Source organism: Misgurnus anguillicaudatus, chromosome 18 (assembly GCF_027580225.2).
Source record: "Misgurnus anguillicaudatus chromosome 18, ASM2758022v2, whole genome shotgun sequence".
Lineage (NCBI taxonomy): Eukaryota > Metazoa > Chordata > Actinopteri > Cypriniformes > Cobitidae > Misgurnus > Misgurnus anguillicaudatus.
The window spans coordinates 2,188,152-2,202,935 of record NC_073354.2 but is presented as its reverse complement, the minus strand read 5'-3'; the positions used below and the strand labels follow the sequence as shown (position 1 = coordinate 2,202,935).

The 14,784-nt window shown below is 37.9% G+C and overlaps 1 protein-coding gene across 2 annotated transcripts; it reads left to right on the top strand.

Annotated features, from left to right (window-relative positions):
* Positions 1 to 5,228: 5,228 nt before the first annotated feature.
* marcksa (myristoylated alanine-rich protein kinase C substrate a) lies at positions 5,229 to 13,514 on the top strand. Of its 2 annotated transcripts, XM_073855508.1 has the most exons (3): positions 5,229 to 5,381; positions 5,520 to 5,652; positions 12,017 to 13,514. In XM_073855508.1, the coding sequence occupies exons 2-3, from the start codon at positions 5,551 to 5,553 to the stop codon at positions 12,626 to 12,628; spliced, it is 714 nt and encodes a 237-aa protein (XP_073711609.1). In that variant the 5' UTR covers positions 5,229 to 5,381; positions 5,520 to 5,550; the 3' UTR covers positions 12,629 to 13,514. The 2 variants fall into 2 exon arrangements, with proteins under 2 accessions (XP_073711609.1, XP_073711608.1); XM_073855507.1 differs by having other exon boundaries at positions 5,252 to 5,652.
* Positions 13,515 to 14,784: the final 1,270 nt, after the last annotated feature.

Genomic DNA, 14,784 nt, shown 5'->3' with positions numbered 1-14,784 from the left:
CGCCCAGGTATTTGCGGTTTTCTTTGCATTTACCCTAAGGCCAACCTTGGCGCACTCTAACTCTACCCTGTGTAGTAGTTCCTGTGCTTGTTCCATGTTGTCGGAGAGCAGACTGATGTCATCCGCATAGTCAAGGTCTGTCAAGACTACTGCCGGGTGTCAACTTGACTTTCTTGGTGTCAGCGTGAAGCCAAGTTCTTGCTCTCGCCCATGATTGCCTTCTTGAGCGCATAATCAAGGACTATGATGAAGAGGAAGGGGGCTAGTGTATCTCCTTGCATAACTCCAGCCAGGATGTCAAACTCCTTGCTGTTGCCATCTGGGGTCACCACCCTGGCCCTTGTTCCTGAATACATGGACTCTATTGCCCGGAGTAGGTTCAGAGGAATTCTGTATGCTTTCAGGATCGTCATCATTGTACCTCGGTGAATTGAATCAAATGCCTTTTTAAAGTCTATGAAACATAGGACTGCAGACAGGTTGTCCTTCCTCACCTCCTCTATCAATCTCCTAAGTGCCAAGATCTGGGCTGTAGCAGTTCGCCCTTCTCGAAAGCCGTTCTGATTTACTCTCAGGTGAGGGTCGATTGCTTGCCGGACCCTGTTTAAAATCATGCGGTTGTAGATTTTCGCAATACTGCATGTCAGGCTGATGCCTCTGTAGTTGTCCGGCTTCGAGAGGTCTCCGGATTTGGGCACTGGCACGATGTTTGATAGAGACCACATATCAGGCAACCGATTGTGCAGCAGAGCATGATTGCAGAACTCTAGAATGATGTCATCAAAATCACAGTTCTTCAGCACCTCTGGGGGTATGCCATCCGGACCAGCACTTTTTCCCACTCTTACTGTGGCTTTTGCCCTGACGAGCTCACCAAGTGTGAAGGGACCATCGTTGATGTTCAGGTTTGGGAGGTCTGATGGTATTTCCTCTTCCTCAGCTGTGTATGCTGTTTCCCCCAGCAGCCTTTTAAAGTGGTTTGACCAGGTCATCACCCTCTCCTCTGGGCTGTGTCCTTTCACCTGTCCCTTCAACAGCCTGCTTATCCAGCTATAACCAGGCTGGAAAACCAGCCAATCAGCTTATGAATATGAATATGAATGCAGCAAGAAGTTTCACTTTTTGGGAGAAAACATTTCTCGTGCCTGTTTTGCATCTATATGCTTGTCTGTACATTAAGGTGTGTACTGGATGGTCTTGTTGGGCAATACACTTAACCCCTTCAGACCCTGCGTCCACTGGAATGGATATGTTTTGTGCTTCAAACCAATAAAAATGCTGATCAACCCGTCAAAATAAGGCACACTGATTACAGTTTTTACGATTGCTATGACACTTTTTTCAAAACTTTTAACAAATTTTCTAAACTCTTAGCGCACCAAGACACCTACAACACACAACTGGCAAAACAGTTAATTTTATCCTAAAAATCACACACTGTAAACTAAACTCTCACACTGTTTACAAAAACACTGTAAACATGTCTTAGGAACAACTAGTTATACCAAATTACCAACATATGCTCTCTTCCAACAGAAACATTTAGTCAATCATAACACAATGTCATGAAAAACACAAACATAAGATGGAAAAACAAAAACTCCATAAGTTTATGTGTAAGTCTGTCCTTATACAATAGACAGTATAGATTGTATTGATTATAGACTGAGTTTTCCACTGCAGTTTCTTTTGAAAACTTGTTTATATTTTTGTTTAGTTTGGTTTACAGTAGTAAATGCATTCATTATGTTTGTTTTGCTGCAGCAATTCAAGACAAAAATGAATCATCCATCTTAGAGTATGGTTTCCCTACTGAAAAATCCATCTAAGACCAGCATAAGCAGGTGAGCTGGTTTTAGCTGGTCCCCAGCTTGGTTTTAGCTGGTTTTGCTGGTGTAGGAGGCTGGTTTTGCTGGTGTAGCAAGCTGGTCTAGGTGTGTTTTGGTCACATTTTAAGCTGGTCTAGCTGGACTTAGCTGGTCATGCTGGAATACCAGCTGGCCCACCAGCATGACCAGCTTTGTCAGGCTGGGAGGACCAGCATAAACCACCTTAAACCAGCTAAAACCAGCTGGAGCCAGCTACCAGCTTGTGCTGGTTTTGGCTGGATTTTTCAGTAGGGTTATAAAAAAGTAGACACAATTGCTGCAGTAAAGACTTTACAGTACTTACAACAGGACATTATATTGCAAGACAACAAACATATTTAATATTTCTTCCATTTACAGTAAAAAAGTAAAAATAATTCAAAATTGTTCGAAGATCGACCTAAAGAGGCCCTCCTTTACACTATTGTATACCATAAAGTCAAGCAATGGAATGAACCTGAGTATGTTTCCTAGGTGGGATTCATATATTTGCATTTGTACAATAAGTTGTTTTTCAATCCCAATGGAATAAAATACAGGGAATTTATTTATGTTCCAATTCATCATATAAACAGCTGTTTACTTGGCCTATAAGTGAGGTTTAGCACATGATGTTATCTGTTTTGACATGCTGTGTGAAAGCATTTGTAAATTTGACATTACAGTTTTTTACGATTGCTTAAGCACAATTTTGAAAACAGGGCCCGGTTTGTCAAAACATTACACACAATTAACACAACCCTTCACCAAAGTAGCACAACATTTCAGATCATTTGCAAAATGGAACACTTTTGTCAAAACTATACACAACTTTATAAAAACAATATTTTGTTACCATAAGAAAAACACACATTTCACAAGAATTCAATTTTTTTAACCAGTTACACACTGCTGCTGCTAACCTAAAACACTTTTATTAAGTCTAATTCTTATTGATTAGAGTACTACAAATGAAGTACAAAGAGAAAGTGCAACTATAAATATAATTGCTTTCTCTCCATACCCAAATCAGTCAACATGGAGAATCACAACAATGTCCCAGTTGTCATGCTACTACAGTAGTGTGCATAACACTGTTAGCTCAACAAACAACAGACAAATATAAAATACTGTATCCAGTACAGGTTACAATTACAGTAAATAACAACAACAACAACAAACATAAAAAATAATCTGAAAAAACTGACAATATTGTAAAGAAAAAACTACGATCATCCCTGCTGGAAAAAACAGCATACCAGCAAATTGTGTTTTGGTGCTGACCACCAGCATTCCCATGCTGGTCCATGCTGGTTTGGTTATGGTTTAGCTGGTGGTCATCAGCATACCTGCACCAGCATCCAATGCTGGTCATACCAGCAAGACCAGCATATAATGGTTTTGGTGTTGGTATGGTGGTGACCACCAGCTAAACCAGCACCAAACCAGCATGGACCAGCATGGGAATGTTACTGGTCTATGCTGTTTTTTTCAGCAGGGATACTATACATTCTCTCTTCGCCTAGCTGGATCTGGCCAGAGAATTTCATCAACATCACAAGCAATATCCTCATTAGCAAGACAACGCGGGAAGAACCGTCTTGAATGTTGAATCCATCCTTGCACAGCTACGGTGTCAACTTGGTCACAGGCGTCCTCCATGGCCTGAATGAGGGGTACCTGAGCCTGGAGATCCTAAACCATCCACCGCCATGCCAAGAAAAACTCTTCAATAGGGTTTTGAAATGGAGAGTATGGTGGAAGGTATAGTACTGTCAACTGTGGATGGTGTTGAAACCAGTTCTTGACCAAAGCAGAGCGGTAGAATGACACATTGTCCCAGATGACAGTATATTGTATCTGGTGCATTTCATACTTGCTGTGACAATGTGGTGCAATCGGTCAAAAAATGAGAGAATGTGAGGTGTGTTTTAAGGGCCCCTTTTACCGCATGCTGTGAAATATTTTCACGTTGGCCTGGGACATTGATAATAGCTCGGTGGCCAATGATAATTCTGCCTCTCCTTCTTGCTTTTGTGATTTTGAACCCTGTCTCATCAATACATATGAATTCATGCAGGACCTGTTGCATTTGTATACTGCTTAAACCTGATTGGTGTGTGTACAATTTAGCAATAGTGTGTTTGTGCACTGGATGGCTGTGTTTAACAGATTGGCTCATAAGTGTGGTCATTTGACAGTCAGTGCTTTGGAATTGCAAAGAAGTGACATCCTGATAGACTTCTGTGTCTAATGTATACAAGTGTGTTTAGTGTTTTGCAAATCACTGTGTGTAATGTTTTGCAAATAGTGTGAAGCTGACAATGTGCTTACAGTTGTGCAAATCCAGCCTTGTGTTTTGCTCCTTGAGTGTTAGGTTTTGCTAATTGTGGGAAAATTTTAATTATAGTGTGTAAGCAATTGTAAAAAACTGTAAAAATCTATTGTTTTGGTCTTGTTTGAGCTTGTATGTAAAAGAATTAAAGCATTTTAAATTTGTGTTAATTGTATGCATTTTGTGTTAAACAAACAAGAAATGTGTTGATAGTCTTACACAGGTGGATGTAGTGCTAACTGTGTTAAGAGTTTTGGAAACTTGTTAAAAGTATTGAAAAATCTGTCATAGCAATCATAAAAAACTGTAAACACATGAAAAATCAGGTCTGAAGAGGGTTAAAGCAGCTGCATAAAGATTTCATTAAATATATTTGATAAGGATATATTTTTATCAAGAAAGAACCAGCTTAGACTGGTTTTAGCTGGTCTTTTCAGGAGGGAAAAATATTTAACTTTATAAAGAGTGTTCAATTTGCAAGAATTTTGCTTTGGTACTGAAATACTGAAAAAAAGTGAAATTTTACAGGTTAAATAAATTCACATGGTATCAGAAGCAGGCTTGACTTACCCCACATTCTGAAACAAATTCAGGGTTTCGGGGTTTTAAACAAAGTTTTTACTAAACCTCTGGGATCCGTTGCAATAGACCAACGTTAATAAAACAAAACAAAATATTTTGGATATTACAGCATTTTTTGCTCTTTATTTGTATTATTATCGCAGATAATGCTGTTGTGTGTGTATTAGTAAATAATCAATCAATCAGTCAATTATATAAACAGAAAACTATGATTATAAAATACAATGTTTCAAAGATTGATGTAAAATTAAATATTATGCTGGGTGAAAAACGTTAAAAATCGGAGACTATTAAGGCCTTATTTCACCAGATACTTTTTTAATGATTTACAACAAACTGCTCCTCTCTCTATTGTTCATTTCAGATTTTTCGAACGCGCCTATGTCACAGAGGACGAGCCTTCATTGGCAGATTTAGATTTTAAGTCCCGCCTTTTTTTAAGAGTCAGATCTGATTGGGCAGCTACGGCGGTGGGTGACATCATCACGCGCAATGCCCATTCATCTTTGCAGTTAGGCGTTGTACGTTGCATCTTATTAGCAACAAGGAATATTTTTATTTCTGCTCTGTAGCGACACAGGCACAAATCTGGGATTTTATAGTAACTTCATCTACTTGTCAGTTTTTTTCTACCGTATGCCGGTTTTCTTCACTGAGATTGTACTTCGATTGCTTCCTACACGTTAATTTTTTGGTACTTATTGACCAGGACGTGTTTTATGATACGAGACTTGTTAGTCTTTGTTCTGTATTAGGATCTGTTGAGTTCTTTGTTGGAGTGAAAGCATGGGAGCGCAAACCTCGAAGACAGCTGGGAAAGGAGAGACCGTGGCAGAGAAACCAGAAGAGGCTGCAGCTTCACCATCTAAAACTAACGGACAGGAAAATCTGGCGATATATTACAGTGTTGGATACAGTTGTTTGAGAGCTGTCTCTTTGCGCAACGTTTTGCCGAACAATCGCATCCATCCACCCACACGGATTACAAATAAAACGCATATAGTATTATTGGGATTTTAAGAGCGTTAAATATTTTTAGCATTCAAAAACATTCAGATCTACTTTAGTAATGTGATTTTACAGTTGTCTGAGTTTTCTGTGTTTGGATAAATAGTCTTTGTGTTGAATTAGATTAGGAAGGTTTTGTTTAACGTTATCCATACAAACTGTAGAACATTTAGTTTAACTTGTTCAGCCTTCTGTTTGGGCTTTTTAAAACTCGGCATTTTGCAGGGTAAATAGATGATTGTTAGAGTAACAATGACTCGCCACGCCTTTGGTCACGCAGATGCTCGAGATCCTTCAATAAATACTTCAATGACGAAAACCACATGCATTGCGTTTAACTGAAAGTGACGCAAATAATTAACGCTTTAACATTAACGTGTTTTTTTCTTTTTCCCGTTTGTCTAACGTTAGACTGAATATGCTGATTTAATACGTTGATGCACTGTAGTAAATATGAAGTACATGATCTTTATTGGTGCTTCAGTTGTTCAGAAGCGGTGTTGGAGAAATAGCGCCCCCTGGCGGTCACGACAGTATAACTTTATATCAGCGTGAAACTGAGCGAAAATAAAACGTTTTGGCTAAAGTATTTTTCTTTCATAACTTTGTGATGGAATGCATAAAACATCTGGCAGAAGTGCATTTGTTGTTAGTGTTGTTTATTACCATTGATAATTGGAACAAATTGTAAATAGAAATGTGTTACACTGCACATCATAGACATTATATACGTAGACACATCGTAGACTGAGCTGCCTATTGGAGCTGACGTATCGCGCGGCCGCCATCTTGGATGGGTCTCCAGTGCGCTCCCTTGCATTCATTTCTAATGAGGAATAATTATAACTCCCCTAATTTTTACCGGATTTTCACACGGTTTGAGTTGTTATAAGCGGCAGAGATTTAGTTATGATACAGGATGCTGTCACACATTGAAAAATACTGCTTTCATCCTAAAATACTTTGTCAATATGCCATACTTAAAGAACATAATACAGAGGCAGACACTACTTAAGTATTTTACTTTCTACACAAAAGTAAATTTTCAAGTATCTGTATTTTATCAATAATATAAATATTATATTCCAAAGCATATTATCATAATTTTTACTCCACTACATTTCATAATTTCAAGTTTTTGGTTTCTATGTAATATTTAAGTACATTAAACATAAAATTTACTTAAGTAAAAAGTACTTTAGTACACAATTTTTATGTAATTTTTACGTAATTAAGTATTTTATGTAATTAGGTTTTAAATAAATTTTAATATGAATGAATTGAGAATGAATTGTTTGCGCGAATTTTCATTCCTAAATAACGGCCGCGCTACTGAAGCTCCATCTAGTGGCTGTTGCCAAAAACGAATCAGAGTTCCCCTCTTGTTCTTTACTCTTTGCTACAGAGCTTTGACGACGTCACAACAAAACCCTCCTGTTTTATAGCAAATTCCCATTGCCTCCTCATGCCTGTATCACTGGGAAACCTTAAAATGTGAAGAAAAAACAGAGAGAGATCATGAGATAGAGTACCAGTTCCTGCTGAACATTGACATAATATTATAAATAATAACGTAAAATAAACAAAATGATTGTTCAATCTTACTGCTTGTGAAATGTAATCCCATGTGATCTGGAATCAATACTGCGCCGGTTATTGCAACCGTAAGCTGCACAAAATATGGGCATAGTTGCTTTCTTTCCGTTACCTCCGATTGACTCTGGTGCTAGCGTACAGTGAGGAGACCCATCCAATATGGCGCCGACGCTTGATGCGTTCCAGCACGCCATGAGGTGTCTACGTATATAGTGTCTATGCTGCACATAGGGAATGTGGAGTTGACTTCACGCCGTGTTGCATTATGGGTAATCCACCATATTTGCAGGATCGCGTCCTATCTAGCTGTATTTGAGTTAGTGTGTTGGAGGTTGTTTTAGTATTTTCTGTCGAGATTTTAATAAACTTTGATATGTTTGGTCAGCACTGCTCGATCAAGAACTGCCATAGCAGGTCACACGATCGTTCAGGGAGAAAACTGAAAAACTGATCAGTTTTTATTCGTGGAAAACAACAAGGGAAGCCGTGGAGGAGCTGACGATAAGACGCCGGATCGCGTGGTTTGCCTGCCGCAATCAGGAGAAAAACTTTTACTTTTCAAAAAATCAGCGAGAGTGTGTTCGCTGCATTTTCAGTCATTCAGTAATTTGTGATTAATAAAAGCAGAACCACTTAAATTGTCTTGTTTTTATGCTAACACTGTGAAATTCATTCAATTCTGATCAACATAACCACATGAGTTATAAAAATAAATCTTTAGACAATTTTGACGATTATAACAAATATTTTTTATTAAATGCAACTGCTCAAACCCACTTGTGACTCTTTAAAATAACATAACGTTAGCTGAATATTTAGCACAGAAGTGCCATCTTATGAACATGTGTTGATTAATTGCACAAAATACAACAGAGAATTTTTTTTTATAGAATCTTAAGATACGTAGGTATTAATACATTGTCAGTAAATGGCATATTTCTTTCCCTTACGAAAATTAACCATGGTTTTACTACAGTTAAAGCAAAAAAAAAGTCTACGGTGCCTCTAAACATGTCGCCCACGTCCCATAATGCAACACTGCGTGAAGTACCTAAACACTCCCTATTCTAACATCTATGAATAGGACGGGATGTTCTTAAACATCTAACGTTAATGTAAAAATGCTTAATGTAGATTACAGTATTAATATTGTGACAATAAGACCAAATTTTATTAACACACCTTATTAACAAATTATACTCTGTACAGGCAACAAATGAGCCCAGAATATGAGTGCAGCAAGAAGTTTTACTTTTTTGGGAAAATCATTTCTCGTGCCTGTTTTGCATCTATATGCTTTTCTGTACATTAAGGTGTGTACTGGATGGTCTTGTTGGGCAATACACTTAACCCCTTCAGACCCAGCGTCCACTGGAATGGACATGTTTTGTGGTGCAAACTAGGGCTGCACGATTTGGGTAATTTTTCCCATTGCGGTTATTGCTGCTAATATTGCGATGTGTGATTGCGATTATACTAAATGGTATCATGAGTCAACTTGATGGGTTTTAAGGAAAATCCACACACAGTTTAGCTAAAATGTGTATTTGTAAAACTAGAAATGTTTTCGTATTGCCACGTGATGTAGCAACTGCTCAGTGTCAGTAATCCTAAATCCAAAATACCGCCATACAACAGAACAGACATAGGTTTTTTTTAGCTACCAGATCACTTTCAACCTCATCTTCGCTCTGGTATAAGTGACGGCGCACACCACACACGTGCATGCCACACGTGCACTGCCTTTTTTGTTTGTTTTTCTTTCTTTTTTAAACAGTAAGGAAAATCATCAAACTGTTATCAGAAAGTTTGTGTTAACAAGTCCACACATTTATTTATTTAATATAATTGCAACATTTTGCTGTCATATAATTGCACAGGCTGACATTGCGATTGCGATGCGATTAATTGTGCAGCACTAGTGCAAACCAATAAAAATGCTCATCAACCCGTCAAAATAAGGCACACTGACTAAACACATGAAAAATCAGATCTGAAGAGGGTTAAAGCAGCTGTTACATTCATACAAACGTTTCATTTACACTTTGAATTTAACAGTAAGCTAAAGGAACAAAAGTAATAATTGTAATGATTATATCTAACCTTCTGTGTGCCGTAACGCCAAGCATATGGAAGCAGTTCAAATCCCGGATGGAGCACATGAGAAGGGTCTGAGGTCATTTTCCTGCTTGTCTAAGGATGATTTTATTAAATATATTGTTATCAAGCATTGACATGACCTACTAGGCAACTCCAAACGTCCTCATTCTCGTCTCAACATTCTCATTTTTTTTGTTGCACCTTCCGACACAGATTATGTACATGCATTTCCCATGATAGTTAAGTATCAGTTAATACTCCCAAATATTTATTTGAATCAACCTGTCTGATGGGCTCGTTTTCAATCACAATAGGTGAGTAATAACCCCCCATCATAGGGTCAAAAATCATTTCCTCCGTTTTCCTAACGATATCTTTATCCTTATACAAAAGACCAAGAATAGCAGTATAATCTAAAAAAATTAACAACAATATTCCCAGAATGAATACTCTTTAGAACAAGGTCTTTGGGGAACTGGTATAATGCTTGATTTTTTCCAAATTCCTGGAATATTCTGTGTCAATGGACTTTTGAAAAATGTTCAACAATGTAGGGGATAGTTTTTTCAAGGGTTTCAAAACAAAAGCAGAGAGACTGTCTGGCCCAGTTGCCTTTTTAGTATCAAGACATTTTAAAGCCATCACAACATCATTTAGTTTCATTTGTGGTTTACATGGGACGTCATCGCCTATAGTACATAATAGTCGATCAAAAAGCCGACGACATATCTGTCTTAAGCTATATTGTTTTATCTCTTTTCGTGTCTCCAGAACCTGTAAATATAATATCAGTTTTTATTTTCGCAGTTTCTCTGCCAACTGCTTTAGTCGAGCGGAGACTTTTATGCATTACTTTGCGCTTACTTCCGCGTCTGACGTTTACCTTTCACACGCGGAGACATGCCCACATGGACAAAACCGTGAGAAAGCCAGTTAAGGTGTTTACAATACATGCCACGCGAAATTGGGGTAATGAGCATAAAACTACCTGTACCGATTGGTTTTTGCTTACGCCGTTTCCCCTATAAAAGAAAAGCGTTTTACGGGTTTACATGACCCCACGTGTTTTCAGTTTATTAAACATAATCGGCGTAAGACTGTGTGCATGTAAACGCACTCAGTCATAAGAGTTAAAATCAAACCTACAATAAAAATCATTTAATTAATTTGCCAGGGTCTCTTCATGTACTGCATACATACTATAGCTGTGCAATTAATAGTTTTTCAATTTTAATTTAGATTTTTACACATTTCGATTGCAAAAACAAGATAATCGAGGTTATTCGATTAGTGTGCCGTTTTGTGTTTCGAATCCAGTGTGTCTTAAACAGCTGCACTGTAGCGTCTCCATCACACATGCATGCGCTCTCTCGCATCTGTTCAAAGTCCGAACACAAGTAGTAATTCAGGGTTTCCCACAGAAAATGTGTTAGTTAAGGTGGTAGGGTTGGGTGGGTTGGAGTGGCAAAGGGTGTGGCAATCAAAGGGGCGGGGCGTATGCGTCATGATGAAAATTAAAATATTTTTATTTAAAACACTCAAATAAAACTTAATTTTGAAGAAACACATACTAGATTATAAATGAAATAAATGTTTTGAACAGATACCTCTAATGGGAATAGCTGTGTGATTAAGTGAAACTAAAGGGTTAATAAACACAAACTAAAACAGATGTTGTAACACGTCAGGCGAACGATGATAGATGGCCCAAAAATTGTAAAAGCTGATTATTTCTCACTATTAATTACATTATCTTAAAGGAGTGTAACTACTTTAGCATGTAAATAGTGCACATAAATAAAGTGAGCAAGAGCGCTCAACAATTATATCGAATCAACAGGTAAGTGAAACCTAGCTAGCAGGTTGCTCAAACAACAAAATCACCAGCTAACTTACTTTAAATTTGCAATAACTATAGACTAATACAATAACAGGCTTAAATAAGCCCAAAACATAAGTCCATTTACAGTTCTCACGGACACGCGGTTTATCAAGTGGCTATCCTCTAGAGTCTACTCTAGACATGACGGACAACGTCTTTATCTCTGTGTGGCGCGCGTGCATACTCGCGGTGTGAAGCGCGTCTGCGTTTTTTTCCGAGATGTTTTATCAACTGGTTAGTTATCCTCCAGACAGTGACGGTCCGCACCACGTCTTTCTCATTTCGGCCGCGTGGCACGCGTCCCCGCTCGCGTTGTGAAGCGCGTACGTGCTATTCTCCGAGATGCACCTCACGGCCTTTTGTGCAGCGAATTTTTTCTTTATTTCTGGACTATCTAGATAAGGCGGTAGGGTTTCCAAGCTTAGGCGGGCCACCTGAACTGAAATGTTCTGCGGGAAACCCTGTAATCCTCCTTATGTATTAGTTTTATGCATTTCAAGAGAGCTGAGGCAAACTATCCCTCTTATTTAAAATATAATTAGCTTTTTTCACATAACAAATTGCAGTACTCTTTTTTTTATCCTGATTATGAAATCATATTTAATTTAATAGATTACTTCCCCAACCTGGCTTTCTAATAATGTCAATGTCTTGCTTTAGGAAAATGGTCATGTGAAGGTGAATGGAGACACAACTCCTCCGGCTGCTGAGGGCGAGGAGGAGTGCCAAGCTAATGGCAGTGCAGCAGTTGAAGAAGCACCAAAAGAGAAAACTGAGGAATCTGCTGTTGAAAACGAAGCAGAAGGAGAGAAGGTGAACACAGAACCAGCTGCTGAAGGAGAGGCTGCAAAAGCTGAGGATGGTGCCACTCCCTCCACGAGCACTGATACACCCAAGAAAAAGAAGCGCTTCTCCTTTAAGAAATCCTTCAAGTTAAGTGGGTTTTCTTTCAAGAAAGGCAAAAAGGAGACGGGAGAAAAAGAGGGTGGTGAGGAGGCGGCAACAGCGACAGCCAGTGAGGAGGCAAAAAATGAGGCACCTGAAGCTCATGAAGCACCAGAAAAGGCAGAACCTGCCAGTGCAAATGACAGTGATGCCAAACCTGAGACGCCAGTGGAGAAACCAGCAGAGGAGCCCAAAGAGGCCAGTGCTGATGCAGAGGAACCCAAAGAGGAAACAAAGCCCTCAGAGCCAGAGTGCAATCTCTCTCATAATGAAACACCTGCAACAGAGGAAGCTGTTCCCGCTATACAGGAAGTGGAATCCACTGCTGAGTAACAAGCACAACGCACACCAACAGAAAATGAGCAGATTTTTTTTTAAAGATAATAGACAATGTTGCCCAATGGAGTGGTTTTGGAATCAGTATTAAGTGTGTTTATTTTTGCATTTTTATACAAAAAACTTCAAATAAATTGGACATGCCCATGAAATAAAGGGCAGTCAGGTTATGGGTCGAAGAACTGACAGGGCTTGGGAATGGGATTTTTAAGGGTTTGCGCCTTGGTGCCTGAGAATTATACAACAGACAACACAAAGAGAGTAGACTACAAAACAAATAAACCAACAATTTATAAAGCACACTACAACTTCACTTTGTAACATGCCAATATAATTCCCTTTGGTAGGTTTAGGACATTTTGAAGATCCTATGGGCATTTAATCTTTTCTTTAGTGGTAACAGTCAGTGATTTCAATAGGAAAATAATTTGTATAGGTTTTATGGATTATTGTCAATTCTATGATCTTATAAAAATGTAAGTATGTACAGAAGAGGTGTTTTCTTTTTTTTCTTTTTTTTTGATTAATGTGCAAATTAAGTCTTGACCTTGATAAGCACAAGCAGCTCTTCTACCAGCAAGCTTGTTTTTTAAGTCATCCTAAGAGACTTCTTGAAGCATTTTTTTGAACACAAACCAAGCTGTGATATGTGACCTGGTTCCTGTTTATATACTGTGGTTTTGATTACGACCGATGGTGCTTTTTTAGTGGTCTTTGACAATATTAAATCTTTTGTGAATGCGGGAGACCAGCTTTGACCTGGTTGGTTTAGAGAAGGACTGTAACTTTGCTTACAAAATTGCTTTTAAAGTTTTCTGCTGAAGGTGTTCTAATTTTCTGTGAGCACACTAAAAGCAAAATAAATGTGAATGAAATTTGAAAAGTTTCTTTATTATTTGTCAAGAGACTTTGTGCTACTTTGTGTTTTTCTCTAAAGTTCACTTTAAAGTCACTGCACTTGGTGGCTATCTAAAAAATGTTGGGTTGTTTTTAACCCAGGGCTGGGTCACTATTGGACAGAACACATTTCTGGGCTAAAATTACCCAAATAATGGGTTGTTTTTACCCAACTGCTGGGTATTGTTAATCAACCATGTTGAAGCAACCCAGCAGTTGGATTAAAACAACCCATTATTTGGGTCATTTTAACCCAGAAATGTGTTCTGTCCAATAGTGACCCAGCCCTGGGTTAAAAACAACCCAATATTTTTAGAGTGTATTTGCAATGCCTTTTTTAGTCATAGAAGACCAAATTTACTTGAATGGAGAAAGAATAATTAAAAAACACTTTACATTAAGGTTAATTTGTTAACAGTTAATGCATCAGCTAACATGAACTAACAATGAACAATACTTCTACAGCATTTATTAATCTTAGTTCATGTTAATTTCAGCTTATACTAATACATTTATAAAATCAAGTTTTGTAACTTCTAACATTAATTAATGCAGAATGAACTAACACGATTAAATGTATTGACCTTTACTAACATTAACAAGAATGGTTACACTTTATTTTGATAGTCCACTAGATAGACATTCTACTAACTAAATAACTTTGCAACTACATGTCAACTAACTTTCAATAATAGGTCAACAAACTGTCATTAGAGTATTAGTAGACTGTAAGGGTTGGGGTTAGGGAAGAGGTTTGGGTTAGTGGAATAAGTTGACATGCACCTGCAAAGATACTTATAGACAGTTGAATGTCTGTTGAGATATTATCGCAATAAAGTGTTAGTAGATATTAAGCAGACAGTCTACTAATTCTCTAAAGATTGGTAGTTGATAAGTAGTTGCAAAGTTACTTATAATTAGTAAAATGTCTAAAGTGGACTATCGAAATAAAGTGTTACCACAAGAATTAGTAAATGCTGAAAAACCATATTGTTTTTTTCATGATAATATAGGGGTGGTTTCCCGGACAGAGATTAGCTTAAGCCAGGACTTGGCCTTAGTTTAATTAGGAAATATAACTAGTTTTAACAAACATGCCTTACTAAAAACATCACTTGTGTGCATATTGAGGCAAAACAAATGACACATATATTTTAAGATATGTCAGTGCATGTTGTTTTCAGTTTTGACTGATCTTACATTTATTTAAGTCTAGGACTAGTCTAATCCCTGTCTGGGAAACCGCCCCGTAATGT

Excerpts from the sequence above, each read along its gene's own strand:
- marcksa (XM_073855508.1), top strand. The coding sequence starts at position 5,551 with ATGGGAGCGCAAACCTCGAAGACAGCTGGGAAAGGAGAGACCGTGGCA. Across the intron at positions 5,653-12,016 it reads AAACTAACGGACAGGAAAAT|GGTCATGTGAAGGTGAATGG; the intron begins CTGGCGATATAT and ends CTTTAGGAAAAT.